At 32.9% G+C, this 18,023-nt stretch overlaps 1 protein-coding gene across 1 annotated transcript in view; it reads left to right on the top strand.

Moving 5' to 3' along the window:
* LOC137030653 (cortexin domain-containing 1 protein) overlaps positions 1-4,969 on the top strand; it is a 61,364-nt gene extending 56,395 nt beyond the window's left edge. Inside the window, exon 2 of the mRNA XM_067401079.1 lies at positions 4,736-4,969. Coding sequence (XP_067257180.1) covers positions 4,790-4,969 — 180 coding nt within the window. The 5' untranslated portion in view covers positions 4,736-4,789. The remainder of the gene's footprint in view (positions 1-4,735) is intronic.
* The last annotated feature ends 13,054 nt before the right edge of the window (positions 4,970-18,023 follow it).

Genomic DNA, 18,023 nt, shown 5'->3' with positions numbered 1-18,023 from the left:
GATAAATGGATGAAATTGCTAGCTGGTTATTGAAGATAATCTCTGAGCAGACACTTTTAATTTCATACTGTCTGTGTTTGCGTTTTGTCCTCCAAACAAAGTGGTTTCGAAATGATTTGGTGAGTCTTTTTTGATGCCACAGAGTGTGTCCACGTTCGGGTTGATTTAAAGATGAAAGGTTTTCTTCTGCGTGTGTCCTGGTTAGAGGGGACAGCTGTAATTCTCCATTAAATTGCTAATGTCGTTGCCACGGTTACTGTTGCTGCGTCCTTGAGTGAACACTAATTATTGTTCCCAAACAGCATGTCTGCGTAAAGACCAGACCTCACTGAAGACGTGAAAGGGCTTGTGGGCTTGATGAAAGCGGGGATAATCCACAAACCTGCTGACAGAGGTGGAATGTGGTACAGTTCCACACAAGGCCTCTCAGATTGAAAGTTCGTTTAATTGTTAAAGTAGATTTATTTCAATAGTGGTAAAGGTCTGCTATGATATTGGTGGTGGTCATGGAAAAAACAGACACAGCTGCAAAGTATTATGTTGAAGAAGAGAGCATTGCTCAAAGAATACAAAATGAATGAAGAATGGCACTTTTGGGTAATGCAATTGTAACCCCTCCGTTTCTACTTGTACCACTTTGATGGGATTCAAACTGGTGTCTCCAGCATGGGAGGTGGGCGTACTGACAACGACGCTAAAGACTGCAACCTCTAGCATCAGTTGCTAGTGCACCTCTTGAGGTCAGGGGAGTGAGGTTTACTCGCACAGCTCTGTTACACTCACCACCCTAAACCTCACTCCCATCCGGGTCACGGCACCAAATATAACCAGTCCTACTCGACCTGCTCCAAGCAGGATTCGAACCTTAGTCTCTGGCATGGGAGGTGGGTGCACTAACAAGGACAGTGAAGACATCAATCATCATCTAGCGACAGTCGCTAGTACGTCTTTCAAGGCCAGGGTAGTGAGGTTTACTCACACAGCTCTTACTAGCTGGCTTCTGTTACACTCACCACCCTAAACCTCACTCCCATCCGGGTCACGGCACCAAATATAACCAGTCCTACTTGACCCGTCAGTCGCTAGTGCGCCTCTTGAGGTCAGGGGAGTAAGGTTTATTCACACAGCTCTTACTAGCTTGCGTCTGTTACACTCACGCCCTTAAACCTCACTCGCATCCGGGTCACGGCACCAAATACAACTGGATTCACACTAACAAGGTTTGAGCACTAACCGCAGTCTCTAGTGCCAGTCACTAGTGATACCATATACCAGTTATCACTGTAAAGCTGCTTTGACACAATCTGCATTGTAAAAAGCACTATATAAATAAAGGTGACTTGACTAGTGCGCTTCTTGAGGCCAAGGGAGTGAGGTTTACCCAGCTCTTACTAGCAGGCCTCTGTTACACAATGTCAAGATATCAACTGATAGGATATCAGGTTGTTCAGTACTACTTTACGATTCAATGAATTATCTAAAATGCAAATATTCTATATCATGATAAATGCATAGGCTGTATGTATACTCAGAATTGTTCACACCCAGAGCAGTGGCCAGCCATTTTATACCAGTTTGACTCTCTAACCAGTAGGCCACGACTGCCCCATAATAATTATTTGCCCTGTAATAATAATAATATGAAATTACTCATACCAGCCTTTTTAATATTGTATGGTTAAAGGTACTTTGTTTCTGAACAATTCTTGGTGTTCATTGCGATTGTTTTTAGTTAAAATGGGGGTCGTTAATTTTGTTTGGAATAGCACTATATCATCATATTGATATATCCACCCTCATGCGTCCTCATGAGGACTCGCCGAAGCATCACATATTGAATTTGGCGCTCATATTCACCGAGATAAATGAGATATGATCTGTACATTGAGTGAACTGCTTTGCTCTGGTTTAAACCTCATTATTTACCTCAGGTACATTACATGTGAACAAACCTTTGATAAACCCTTTTCTATACACTTAAAATCTAAGGCCTCTTGGAAAATAATTTAAAATAAACATTTTAACAAGACACTTTACATGTCTGATATATACAGAGAGAGAGACTAAAGTTTTTGGGCTTAGTGTGATCCTTTCAGTGTTCCCCCATTAACTTCACTTAATGTCACTTAAAATGACTTCAGACAATGTCTGGACATGTTCAGTACTGTTGTCTACAAAAGAAAATTTTTACCCAGCAGAACTGCAGACCTAATGAAGCGCAACAGTGACCCTTTCACCAGTCCTGGTTTCAGAAGTATTTTTCCATTCTTTTCCTCCACAGAGATGAGAAAAATCTTCAATAAAGAGTTCTGATCAATGAATCAACCCAACCAGCTAAGAACTGTAAAACTGTAAATCTGTAAATTTGGGCACAGAGTTGCCTCACAATAAAATAACTTTTTATGTTTGAGTTTGAAGTTTTGAGTTGTCTCTGCATAAAGAACTTTCCTGACTTTTATCTGAATTAAATTTTGTATCTCTAAGAGGTCTTGAGATCATTAGAAAACATGATATTCTCAAATGAAAATCAATAGTTACTTAAAAAAGCTACACCCATCTGAAAGCATTTGTTTTATATTAAATATGTTTGTGTAAATATATTATACCTGTTGGTGTGCAGTGTGTCCTTAAACAGATGAAGTTTATGCAACAGAGTTAGTAACCAATAGCAGATCCACTTCACAGCCAATCATAATCAAAGGACAGTTAAAAGACTCAATGCCTCTAAGAAATGCATTAGCCACAGTTTTTATTGGTTTCCTTTGTGTGTGCAGACAATAAAATTGACTAATGCTGCAGATATTGACATGCAACCAACTCCTAATTCAAAAGCAATTGATTATACTCCTGTCTTCCTATCTAGACATAAAAAAAGAGAAAATAAAATCGTAATAAATTTGTACTTGTCATCTTCGCTCAATGATGCCTCTGAATTAATGCTGTTTAGTGAGTGATCAGCTGTTACATCAACAATCTGTAATGCACTAAATGTGACTCTCTAACAGAGATGACTAATGCACGCTTTGTCAGCACTCTTATCATGCAAAACATATGCACTTCTTTTAAATGACTACGCTGTTATAATGGCTGAACATCACATTCATAATACCTGTTTAATGATCTCGTCAATGATTCATGAACTCATAAATGCAGCACACTGCACGATTACAAACTATAAAACACATTATGGTACAACAGCAGATGACAAATAAACATTTACAGTTATTCATTTAGCAGAGAATAAAACATGATGAAATGAAGAAACACCCTAAAGAGTAACATAACAAAGTGATGCAATACAAAGAGTAGAATAAGTTTAGATGTGTGAATAGAGTTAGATATATGAATGAAATATAAAATGAATATAAGATTTATATATATTTTTTTTAAAGAATTTATTTGATTAATCATACACTAAACATGCTGGGTTGTTTTTTAACCCATGTTTGGGTCAAATATGAACAAACCCAAATGTTGGTTTCAAATTTTAAATTACATTTTTTAAACCCAATGGTTGGTTTTGTCCATATTTGACCCAAACATGGGTTGAAACAACCCAGCATTTTTTGGTTGAGCAATATCACATGAGTAGCCCCGTGATATGATAATAATTCTACTTTAGAACTAGTAACGAAGGAACGTTGAGTCGCTTCATTGAAACTCACTGTAATATACTGTATTATGAGAAAGAAATCGCTTGAGTGAGTGCATTACCTGCATCTGATATTCTTCAGGTCAATCTTATATTCATAATCACAAAATCAGCTTGATTGTCCGCTGAGGAAAGTGATATCTTTGTCTTTGTCCTTTTAACATTTAAGAGGATTTCCCATGACAGTGCTAGTAGATGCATTTGTCAGTTGCGTCTTGTAAGATGTTGTTTGAAGTAAAAATGTTACTTTTCCTTGTTTCAGTCCATTTCAATATAAAAGTCTTTGCGACTGACTGACTCACTCATAAAGACAGTCTTTGCTGCCATCTAATGGCGTATTAATGTAATTTTCACTGAAGTCGAAATCACTTACAAACTCTTTCTCAATACCAAAAAATACAGCAAAAAATATTATTTATTGAACAATAATATTTAAAAGAACAACAATAGCCTTTATAACAGTATAGGAAATAAAATAGGAAATAAACACAAGCAAACAGTTCAGTCAAACGTACAAAAGCAGCGCTCTAGTTAGTACAGGATTTAATTTCAAAGTAAATATAAAGTTATGAAACTTAATATAGCCATTAAGCCAAATCTATTAGCTCTGGAACAAGTATAAATTAGTAAGACCAAAGATTGCCCTTTTGATATACCCAAAACAAATTATATCTCATGTTTAAACACTTTCTACATATATGTCAGCGGCAAATTCTCGAAGTTTGTATTTCTTTGACCATGTACACATAAGAGCTAAATATGGTTGCTGGTTTCTTAATTCTACAGTTCTGCAATCATATGCACAAATGACTCCTTTCTCACTCCACATAGAGCCACTGAAAAGTCTTTCAAAATTCCAAAAATGTCTCTCCGACACAGTCAAACAATCGAAAAATAGACTGAGTGAACGGCCCCTTTACAGATCAAATACAGCTTTTACTACAATATTATCTGTGGTAATTCAACAACAGCCCACAGATGCTGTTGATGGAGTTTAATGTGTAATGAACCTAAAATCCTTTATGCAGATTGGTTAAATCAGCTCAGTTTACTGGACTTTTACTTGTCTCTCAATCTCCTCAGATAAGTGATCAGGATGGTAGCAGAGGCCTGGACTGATGCGGACAGACCGAAGCGATGGAGGAGACAACACCAGACCCTGCTTTTGTGGACGTGGACCAGGGTCTGACCCTGGCATGCATCGCCTTCCTCTGTCTGCTGCTGGTGGCGATGATCATCCGCTGTGCCAAAGTCATCATGGACCCCTACAGCGCCATTCCCACGTCCACCTGGGAGGAGCAGCACTTGGACGATTAGCACTAACACCATGCTTCAACCAGTACACACTATGGGATATTTAAGCTGCTAATCATCTTCTGGTATAAGTCCACACAATTAAAAGAGGATCTCCATGTTTTGACGACATCTTTATGGAAACTGACTGAATTCTTTGCATCTAACTCTGTCAAACAAGAAGGCATGAATCCTGAAATGGCACCCACACCCTCTCTTTTGCTCCTGCCCTGGATGGGGTTCAGTAAAATGAAATCACTCCAAAACAGAAGCACACAAAGCCACAGAATCAGACCAAAATCAGACACTTCCAAACCACACAAACCTGACGCAGCTGTACTCACAAACCAGTGCATCGTGAATTTATAAGAAACAAGGGAGCAAATTTATATTTTTATATTATAAAATTATGAAATACACATCCGAGTAAGGCCCTGAACACACATCTAGCTACGCAAGCTCAATTTTGTATGCAAACGAAGCTGCATTCTTAGCATTGCCACAAGGGGTGCTATAGCAGACATAAACATTCTTCTTCTACTGTCAATCTTCTCTTACACTGTCATTGTGGAGCAAAGGTTAGTAAACATGTTTATTTATGGTTTAATGGCACAGACATTTGCAGTACATTTGTAACCACCCCTGCAAGTACAGTTTATACAATGGGACTGCATACTTGGTGAAGCATTCACATTTACATTGTTTTTGGTCTTAATTGTGATTATATTTTGCAAGAAGACAAAACCTTGACTGAAGTCCTTGGGGCAAAAAAGATAAAAAAAAAAAACATAAATTGTTGCATTCATCTTAATGTTGTCTTTACAAGAGCATCCATCTCTTTCAATTACAATCTGATTCGTTGATGTGTTTGATGAGTTTGTTGTCCTTGATGAAGTGAACACATTTGCAGAGAGCTTTAGTCTGCACTGCATGATATCAAGTGCCTCAGCTGAAGTCATATAAATCAAGTCATGAATGTATCTTTTATTAATGTGAAGGACAAACCAACAAAACACCAGTGTCCTGTTTGATGAGAAAATGCAATGTTTGTTCTCAACCACAATAAAGATTATACTGATTCCAATATTTCTGGTGAATCATCACCAAACATTGGTTAATAAACTGCAGATCTTATCACTGGAAATCTTAAAGGAGCTATATGTAAGTATTTTCATGCATTAATCGCTTTTTTATTACTGTTCAAGTATGAACAGTTTGTAATCAAACTTAAACAAGACCTTCCCCAACTTCCTAGGTTGCCTAAGAAAGCCTGTAGACTGATTTTTATGTGAAGAAAATCCAAAGGATGTGACGGTTACGCTCCAGAGAGCCTCTTGTCTGTTCAATGACACATGAAATGAATGCTTATACAATGTTCAGGATAATGCCCAAAGAGGGAACTCAGAGCTCAAGCCAAACCTCAGGTTGGAGCCTCCTTTGAGGACAGCTAGCCAAGTTTGTTTTACCTTTAACCATTCAAACTGAATGGGCAGGCGAATTTATGAAATGTCCTCATCTGTCAACATGATGCCGGTGAATCACAGAGATTGTTCAAACATATCCACATTGCTATGATCAGTTGCTTTCTGGACTGCCGCTGTCATTTCTGTTGTATGTTAAAGCACAGCACATACTATCTATATATTCATCTAATTAACATCGCTCTGAGCAGCATGGATGTCGGGATGTTCGGCGCAAAGGGATTTCCAACTTTTTACTTCTAAGTGAAGAACTGTAGTGTGAGCTGTGTTGGGGAAAGTTACTTTTAAAAGTAATGCTTTAAAATACTGCGTTACTACATAAAAAGAAATTAAACTGCGGAACTTTTTTATGGAAAGTAATGAGTTACGTTACTTTTGCTTCTCTTCTTCTCACCTGGGCTGGGCTTGCTTGTTTGTTTTTTAATAACAAAAAAAATAAAGTTCTATTTTGGCAATGTAAAGGCCAGTTCACACCAAGAGTGAAATGAGTAAAGCCCTGGGTATACTTTGGTTTTTTATGTACTAATGTACGCACACTGTCGAACGAAAAGCCTTGCAAAGTATACTTCGTTTGACTTGTACGAATACTCAGGTGTTCGACACATTTTTAGCAATCTCTCGCCACGAGTTACAACCCATGTAAACATCTTTGTGTTCTTTCATGCTAGAGTTGTACAAATGAGGGTACTTCCTAACCTCTTCACACAATCTCTTGTCTATGTCGGCCTCCATTGTCGCTGTAGCTCGCACGTGTTCCAGTCTGTTCTGTTTATGCAGTTTTTCTCTGTAGACCTTGTGAATCGATGGCCCCAATAGAGGGTATGCACGTGACATCGCCATCAACCGTTACGACTGCGGTTACGTCCACTGAGTGGCAAAAGACTGAGCGGCAACGTTTGTTTTCATCGTGAATGTCGCGAAAAACGCACAAAACACTTCCAAAACGGGAAAGAGCTTTTTGATTGACTGTACAAATAGCTTTGACACAAAACCTGGGGTATATATTTAAAAACTGCAGAAAGCAACAGAAAAATAAGCAAATGGATCACTGAAATTCACAGAAACAAATGGACTCCAGAGAAACATGGATTTGCAGTTATCATTTTGTGTCAAATTGTTGGATTTTGAGGTAAAATTATACCGTATATATTGTATTGTTATATATTATGTTGACAACTCTTCAATTAAATATTTGCCATATATTCTGCATAATTTGGTGTTTTTAAATAAACAACACTGGCAAAAACTATACTATAAAACTATATATGTTTTAAGGCTGGACAATATGACGATATAACATTGATATAAGTGATTATGCGGATTTAGACATACCGATATTGGAGTTATATAAAATATTCACAGGCAGATTTGCTTTATGTATTTCCCCACCGTCGAAATCAGGCACATATAAATGTCAGGAAACACGATTTCTGGCTGCATGTCAATATCCATGGATTAGGTTTATTTGACATGTTATAAAGAACACTCTCGTGTCCAACCTTTAGTGTAATTCGTTAGTTTTAGTCGCGTTTTTACAGTTTCCTCTATTAAATCCATTCATGCTGCTGGTTCTTTTGCCACTCAGTCCAGCTGAGGGAGCGTGTTTTCGGCGGGAAAGTGACGTCGTTGCATACCCTCTATACATGGTTGCCACCTAGTGGATAAAGTAATTTTGTCGCATATGTGCAAACTGCGCGTACAAAGTACTTTGTTTACACAAAGTAAACAAGGGTTTCTGAATTCTACATATAGCCCCTTAAAAGCTTTAAAACAGGAATTACGAGGGGGCCACACTACAATTTGTGGGGAATTCATGTGAAGTAATATTTATTTATATAATGATTTACATAATATAGATTGCTTTAATACGCAGGAAAATAACAGTGTTAATGTTGCATAGTTCAGTTATAAAACTACTTCAATTTCAGCTGTAAAACAACTATACAGAAGACAATAGTGTCCTTATTCAGCTCAATTTAGTTCAGTGTTGATTCAATTCAGTTCAATAACAACTCTACAAAAGTGAATAGTGTCATTATTCAGCTCAATTTTCAATTCATATTCCCAGTTCAGTTCAAGTTTCTGTTCTCATTCAGTTCGGACAGTATAGTCAGATTGATAATAATGTTGTTTAATTCCATTTTTTTAAGTATATGATTCACTAAATAAATTATGCAAATGAGGTAAAAAGTGCAAAAATGATAAAACTGCACTGAACAGAATTTGTATATTGTATCTTGAAGCTCTTTTCCACAGTCAAAATGAATGGTCTGTTTGCATTACTAATATGAGCCAATAAATGGTCCTCTGCCACAATCTGGTTATAGCAATAATTATTATTATTATTTAATTTTTTCAAATAAAAGTGTTTTCTATCAAATGTTGGATTTCCCACATCTTGAAACATTCTATTTTACAAACTGGGACAATCTCAGAAGAATGAACAAATAATGAATACTGTTGTTGGTCATCACATTAAAAAAGTGCTGGGAAAAATCTTTAAATTTGGTAAAAGTGATAACCGCATTCAAATATAGATACAGCATTAAAAAAAGTCAAGCACTGATGGTTGTGTGTCGATGTAGATCGAGTTCAGAATGACAGCTACTGTAACAGTGGAAATGCTTAAGAGTGTAATTCGGCAGTTTCTCTCCAAAAACTCCTGTCATCACTGGTGCACAATGAAGTCTGGGGTAGGCAAGGCCGTGAAGGATCCATCTGTTGTATCCTTCATTTCATGGGAAATTAAGGCAGCATGTCAAAGCCAAATATGAAAGAGCCTTTGAATTAGGACAGCCTTTGCGCCTCACGTCAATAACTGAAGAAGAAGGTCTTATCTCCACAACCAGAAGCGTTTTGATTGTTGATTTTCTACTTTTCTCAAATGGAGTTTATAACAAAATAAAGCGTTGCAGTAACACATTGTATGTGTTGTAAAGTCACAGACAGCAGTGTTGAGGAGTGTGACATCAATTCTGTTCGCTGTGGTTATGTAATGATTAAAAACTTCATTAAAAACTGATTCATCATTTTTCCCGTCACATTACTCCTTTATCTTGTACACTCAGAAGAACAGCTCTCAGGAATGATTCAGCACAGCGAGAGCATTTGTTGTCCATCATAAGAACCACAAGCTCCTTCCCTCTCAACGCAGCTATTTATTTCCCACAATGCTTTTATTTTCTGTTCAATTCATTTAAATGCTACAAATCATTTTCCTGGCAGTGTGGCCAACACGTCACTTAACTCTTATCAACATTTGCATTGCATCTCAGAGTTATTTTTGGGGGGTTCGTTCATGCAGTACAAACACAAAGCTGAGTCCTGATTTGAAATACAACAGAAAGACATTATTACTTCTCTAGACCAGGTGGTTCATGATGCAAAAGTACATTTTTGAAATGATCAAGCAGCACTTTCAAGGGTTCAGTTATGTTCAATGTAATTATTTCAGTAAGAGTATAGTCACCTAATGCAATTATTCAATAAGTGCAGCCCAGTAATGTTTTGGTCACCATTGTTTGTTATTTGTTTTCACAATAATGTCCAACTTCCAGTATGAAAATAAGTGGAATATTAAGTAACATTCAATGCATCAGACCTGGTTTTCATAACCTAAAATTGTCACCATGACATGCTTTTTTAACATGCACTGATGGATTCTGCATTATAAGACCAGGATGATGTATTTTACAAAGAAAAAATATTTGCATTTGTTGACCAATGAGAATTTCAGACAGGTGGGTTTTCCATTTTTGTATTATATTTGTAACATTATCATTCATATTTTTGTCATTTTATAGAACAGGTTTTAAATTTCACTTTCAATTGACACAATATAACTACAAAAATATCACAGAATCCATCAAATCCATTGCTAACATTTAAATATTTTTAAATATTTGAAAATATTTAAAACTAACCAACTAACTGAACAATAAATAATAGAAATGCACCGATATATCGGCTAATAATCGGTAACGGCCGATAGTTTAAAAACAGCCAATAGTCAGGGCCGATATGTTCTGTCAATCAAAAGAGGGCTGGAAAATGCACTGAATTAATAACATTCAGAAAGTTAAGAAATATTAATTTAATCTTCAGAATTTAGTTAATTTGTGTTAATATTAATTTGAGTTTATGTTTATAACTGACTCTGAAACAAGCTGATGAAATGGAAATAATAAAGTTTTTATTTGCATTTCTTTCTAAATATAATAATTAGAAATATTATGAATAACAATAATCTGTATTGGTGGAGAAATTTAATATCAGTACATCTCTAATAAATAAATAATTAAAAAGGGACTTACATAATGCTAAATTGATTTTCTATTAAAACAAAGTTCACAAGAAAACATGTTGCTTACTGAAAAAGGACTGAGATATATAAAATATTAAACTGATTTTGTGATTTCCAGAGAGAGAAGATTTCCATCTTTAAAAAGTGAAATTAAATAAAAAGAAAATACTAGTAGGGATGGCCAACTTACCAAAACATGCACAGTTTGCAGTATGTGTCTCCATTTATTTTGCTTTTTAATTATTATTTAATTATTCGATTTCCAGTGTTTATGTGTTTACATCAGTGTTTGTTTGAAAGCTTAGAAATTATCTGTGTGCTACTAACTGAACACACACACACACACACACACACACACACACACACACACACACACACACACACACACACACACACACACACACACACACACACACACACACACACACACCAGCAGCACTGCTCCACTTGCCACAGAACACACACAAATCAATACTTCTATTAAGTTTAGAGGCACAGTAACTATGGGATGTTGATTCATGAGGGGCAGCTGGGTAAAAGCTCTCAGCAGAGCGAACAGAATTATGCTAACAGTAATTATGTGCTGCTGTTGAGGCTGATGAACACGACCACTCAGGAGACCGGTCTATTTTGTGCACTAAAGCTGCATTCATTTGACCAAAATACAGTAAAAACAGTGTCATTACTCCAGTCTTCAGTGTCACATGATCCTTCAGAAATCATTCTAATATGATGATTTGATCAAGCAACATTTCTTATAATAATAATAATAATAATAATATAATAAAGGTAATAAAATTCGTAAATTTGAATGGAAAAAACGTCTCATTATGAGTGAGTGTGTGTGTAATCTAAACTGTTAGCAGCTGTTACAACCCTTTGCTAATTTTTACTCTTACTTGTGTGCTTGAAATCTGATGTTATTGTATTGTGTTAAATGCAGTGTGAAATGAAAATGATTCACATTTTGTACATTTGCATTTATAATGTACCTTTGCATTGATTAAATGGATTTCATTTACAACACTCTGATCCAGGGACTCAAATGATTAGTGGTTTTCAAAGCATTACACACACACATGCATTTCACACACAGCCACACACGCGCACACACACACACACACACACACACACACTGAGCCAATAATCAATCCCACTATGAAATTATTACAAGTTTTGATAGCACTTTCTTTGAAGGCTGTGTATTAGTTCCCCCCAAACAATATTAAACCATACTTGATGTCTGAAAGTAATTGCATTAGATAAAATATCAAAACCAAGAGTAATTTATTTTAAGCAAAAATAGCACAAGCACATTTTTCAAGCTAAATATTTCACAAAAAGTTAAATGTTTTTTTTTTTTTTTTTATATATATTTAATATGCACTTAATATGCAAATGTTAAAATTGTTTAATATACACTGCTGAAAATGAAGAAAAAAATATTTGGATACGCATCATAATCAGTATATTCTCATCACCAGAGTTATAAAATATAATATTTATTTATATCTTTTAAAGGACAATGCATATATGATCAACACCCAATGTCATAACATTATGTTTTGTAATACATTATACTCTTTTAAGGTGTAGCTGAGCATTGTAAAAGCATTGTAATGTATCATAAATGTGGTTGTGAAAAGATGAAATATGAAATGGCAGATTACAGCAAAGTATTAAAAAGCAACATGAGATCTTTACAGTATACATTACGAATACTTTTATGATGTATTTATATAAAGACTTCAGAAAGTGAAAGTTAAGCTGTTATTTCATGTTGTTTTTTACGTTTTTGTTTAGCTTTAATTTATTTTTAGTTTTAGTACTTCAACTTAAAGTGAAGCTCAAGGTAATGTTTCTAATTTTCATTTAAGTTTTCTTTGTAATTTATAGGTTCACTATGTAGCCCTCTAGTGGTTAAAAAACAAAACTACATGATTTTTTTGTGGAAGAACATTGTTTTGGTTGTGCTTCTGCTCTGAATGACTGTGAATATGAATATGATTATCCTGTTGCTCATAAAACATTCATAGGCTTAAGAGATAAAACCAGTTTAGATGATTTAGACCAGTTTCTATATATTTCAGTTTCTGATTTGAGGTTGTGTGGCTTTAAATCAGTTGTTGTGTTTCATTTTCTGAGAGTAGAATGATGTTGAACCATCACATTGATTCATTTTGATTTTTGGATGACATTTCCACACTTTGTCAACATTAATTGTGGGTGCAAGTGATGTTGATTCAATGCAGTTAACATTGACACATTAACACTGATTCAACGTTGTTTCAATGGTTGCTTGATATCTGGGCAGCACGTTTAAAATGAAGACAATACATTAAAATAATATGGTAAGAAATACCAGTTTGCAACATCAAACAGCATAACAGGCTGGTTTGTACAGCTAAAAATAACTAAAAGAGAATATCACCGGAAGCCAGAGGCATTAAAATTTACAAATGGCCGTGCCAGCTCTTATCTGAAAAATAAGGTGGATACAAGACGCTCACTGTTTTCAGAGATTCCTCACCTGCCTCTCCTTCAGTAAGGGAAAAGTCAAAGCACTAAAGTGCATCTGTGAGGCCGCCAAGACACATCGATAAAAGTCTGATCACAGAGGGGGAGAGACACACAGGAAGAGTGAAACGGAGATCCCTCCATCTCTGTCTCCAAACCAACACACATTCACACTGAAGGAGCCGTGGATGCCAACAGACCATCTGACCTCCGACATCTCAATCTCTCAAAATGACGGACGGACCCTCGTGATCTCCAGCAGCACGGCTCCAAACGCTCCGCACCATCTGTTAGCAGGTCAGGAGAACAAACACACATGATTCACTGCAGAGGAAGTCCTAATGGAAAGGTCTGTCACAACTATTTATTTATAAGTATATTTCATACTGTATGTTTTATTTTTCAGTTTGAGGTGTCAGTTTAAATGTGTCTATGCAGCGCTACCATTTACTGCGGTAATACCATGACATTAAATACTTCAAATACCAAAGATAATTCAGTGAATACTTCATGTCCACATAAAACAAACAAATATGGTATTGCCATGGTGCACATGGTAAAGGTATAGAAAATAAAAATTCTCGAAATTTAATTACTTTATTCTCAACATTTTATCTCGACTTTTTTCTCGAAATTTAATTACTTTATTCTCAACATTTTATCTCGACTTTTTTCTCGTAATTTAATTACTTTATTCTCAACATTTTATCTCGACTTTTTTCTCGTAATTTAATTACTTTATTCTCAACATTTTATCTCAACTTTTTTCTCGAAATTTAACAATTTTTTTCTCGTAATTTAATTACTTTATTCTCAACATTTTATCTCGACTTTTTTCTCGTAATTTAATTACTTTATTCTCAACATTTTATCTTGACTTTTTTCTCGTAATTTAATTACTTTATTCTCAACATTTTATCTCGACTTTTTTCTCGAAATTTAATTACTTTATTCTCAACATTTTATCTCGACTTTTTTCTCGTAATTTAATTACTTTATTCTCAACATTTTATCTCGACTTTTTTCTCGTAATTTAATTACTTTATTCTCAACATTTTATCTCAACTTTTTTCTCGAAATTTAACAAGTTTTTTCTCGTAATTTAATTACTTTATTCTCAACATTTTATCTCGACTTTTTTCTCGTAATTTAATTTCTTTATTCTCAACATTTTATCTCGACTTTTTTCTCGTAATTTAATTACTTTATTCTCAACATTTTATCTCGACTTTTTTCTCGAAATTTAATTACTTTATTCTCAACATTTTATCTCGACTTTTTTCTCGAAATTTAATTACTTTATTCTCAACATTTTATCTCGACTTTTTTCTCGAAATTTAATTACTTTATTCTCAACATTTTATCTCGACTTTTTTCCTCGTAATTTAATTACTTTATTCTCAACATTTTATCTCGACTTTTTTCTCGTAATTTAATTACTTTATTCTCAACATTTTATCTCAACTTTTTTCTCGAAATTTAACAAGTTTTTTCTCGTAATTTAATTACTTTATTCTCAACATTTTATCTCGACTTTTTTCTCGTAATTTAATTACTTTATTCTCAACATTTTATCTCGACTTTTTTCTCGAAATTTAATTACTTTATTTTCAACATTTTATCTCAACTTTTTTCTCGTAATTTAATTACTTTATTCTCAACATTTTATCTCGACTTTTTTCTCGAAATTTAATTACTTTATTCTCAACATTTTATCTCGACTTTTTTCTCGTAATTTAACAAGTTTTTTCTCGAAATTTAATTACTTTATTCTCAACATTTTATCTCAACTTTTTTCTCGAAATTTAACAAGTTTTTTCTCGTAATTTAATTACTTTATTCTCAACATTTTATCTCGACTTTTTTCTCGAAATTTAATTACTTTATTCTCAACATTTTATCTCGACTTTTTTCTCGTAATTTAATTACTTTATTCTCAACATTTTATCTCGACTTTTTTCTCGAAATTTAATTACTTTATTTTCAACATTTTATCTCAACTTTTTTCTCGAAATTTAATTACTTTATTCTCAACATTTTATCTCGACTTTTTTCTCGTAATTTAATTACTTTATTCTCAACATTTTATCTCAACTTTTTTCTCGAAATTTAATTACTTTATTTTCAACATTTTATCTCAACTTTTTTCTCGAAATTTAATTACTTTATTCTCAACATTTTATCTCGACTTTTTTCTCGTAATTTAATTACTTTATTCTCAACATTTTATCTCAACTTTTTTCTCGTAATTTAATTACTTTATTCTCAACATTTTATCTCGACTTTTTTCTCGAAATTTAATTACTTTATTCTCAACATTTTATCTCGACTTTTTTCTCGTAATTTAACAAGTTTTTTCTCGAAATTTAATTACTTTATTCTCAACATTTTATCTCAACTTTTTTCTCGAAATTTAATTACTTTATTCTCAACATTTTATCTCGACTTTTTTCTCGAAATTTAATTACTTTATTCTCAACATTTTATCTCGACTTTTTTCTCGAAATTTAATTACTTTATTCTCAACATTTTATCTCGACTTTTTTCCTCGTAATTTAATTACTTTATTCTCAACATTTTATCTCGACTTTTTTCTCGAAATTTAATTACTTTATTCTCAACATTTTATCTCGACTTTTTTCTCGAAATTTAATTACTTTATTCTCAACATTTTATCTCGACTTTTTTCTCGAAATTTAATTACTTTATTCTCAACATTTTATCTCGACTTTTTTCCTCGTAATTTAATTACTTTATTCTCAACATTTTATCTCGACTTTTTTCTCGTAATTTAATTACTTTATTCTCAACATTTTATCTCAACTTTTTTCTCGAAATTTAACAAGTTTTTTCTTGTAATTTAATTACTTTATTCTCAACATTTTATCTCGACTTTTTTCTCGAAATTTAATTACTTTATTTTCAACATTTTATCTCGTCTTTTTTCTCGTAATTTAATTACTTTATTCTCAACATTTTATCTCGACTTTTTTCTCGTAATTTAATGACTTTATTCTCAACATTTTATCTCGACTTTTTTCCTCGTAATTTAATTACTTTATTCTCAACATTTTATCTCAACTTTTTTCTCGTAATTTAATTACTTTATTCTCAACATTTTATCTCGACTTTTTTCTCGTAATTTAATTACTTTATTCTCAACATTTTATCTCGACTTTTTTCTTGTAATTTAATTACTTTATTCTCAACATTTTATCTCGACTTTTTTCTCGTAATTTAATTACTTTATTCTCAACATTTTATCTCGACTTTTTTCTCGTAATTTAATTACTTTATTCTCAACATTTTATCTCAACTTTTTTCTCGAAATTTAACAAGTTTTTTCTTGTAATTTAATTACTTTATTCTCAACATTTTATCTCGACTTTTTTCTCGAAATTTAATTACTTTATTTTCAACATTTTATCTCGTCTTTTTTCTCGTAATTTAATTACTTTATTCTCAACATTTTATCTCGACTTTTTTCTCGTAATTTAATGACTTTATTCTCAACATTTTATCTCGACTTTTTTCTCGTAATTTAACAAGTTTTTTCTCGAAATTTAATTACTTTATTCTCAACATTTTATCTCGACTTTTTTCTCGTAATTTAATGACTTTATTCTCAACATTTTATCTCGACTTTTTTCTCGTAATTTAACAAGTTTTTTCTCGAAATTTAATTACTTTATTCTCAACATTTTATCTCAACTTTTTTCTCGTAATTTAATTACTTTATTCTCAACATTTTATCTCGACTTTTTTCTCGTAATTTAATGACTTTATTCTCAACATTTTATCTCGACTTTTTTCTTGTAATTTAATTACTTTATTCTCAACATTTTATCTCGACTTTTTTCTCGTAATTTAATTACTTTATTCTCAACATTTTATCTCGACTTTTTTCTCGTAATTTAATGACTTTATTCTCAACATTTTATCTCGACTTTTTTCTCGTACTTTAACAAGTTTTTTCTCAATTTAATTACTTTATTCTCAACATTTTATCTCGACTTTTTTCTCGTAATTTAACAACTTTTTTCTCGTAATTTAATTACTTTATTCTCAACATTTTATCTTGACTTTTTTCTCGAAATTTAATTACTTTATTCTCAACATTTTATCTCGACTTTTTTCTCGAAATTTAATTACTTTATTTTCAACATTTTATCTCGACTTTTTTCTCGTAATTTAATTACTTTATTCTCAACATTTTATCTCGACTTTTTTCTCGTAATTTAATGACTTTATTCTCAACATTTTATCTCGACTTTTTTCTCGTAATTTAATTACTTTATTCTCAACATTTTATCTCGACTTTTTTCTCGTAATTTAATTACTTTATTCTCAACATTTTATCTCGACTTTTTTCTCGTAATTTAATTACTTTATTCTCAACATTTTATCTCAACTTTTTTCTCGAAATTTAATTACTTTATTCTCAACATTTTATCTCCACTTTTTTCTCGAAATTTAATTACTTTATTCTCAACATTTTATCTCCACTTTTTTCTCGAAATTTAATTACTTTATTCTCAACATTTTATCTCCACTTTTTTCTCGAAATTTAACAAGTTTATTCTCGTAATTTAATTACTTTATTCTCAACATTTTATCTCAACTTTTTTCTCGAAATTTAATTACTTTATTCTCAACATTTTATCTCGACATTTTTCTCGTAATTTAATTACTTTATTCTCAACATTTTATCTCCACTTTTTTCTCGAAATTTAACAAGTTTATTCTCGAAATTTAATGACTTTATTCTCAACATTTT

The sequence above is a fragment of the Chanodichthys erythropterus genome, chromosome 11, assembly GCF_024489055.1.
Source record: "Chanodichthys erythropterus isolate Z2021 chromosome 11, ASM2448905v1, whole genome shotgun sequence".
In the NCBI taxonomy this organism is placed as follows: domain Eukaryota; kingdom Metazoa; phylum Chordata; class Actinopteri; order Cypriniformes; family Xenocyprididae; genus Chanodichthys; species Chanodichthys erythropterus.
The sequence above is the reverse complement of the archived record's forward strand: the minus strand, read 5'-3'. Positions and strand labels throughout refer to the sequence as shown.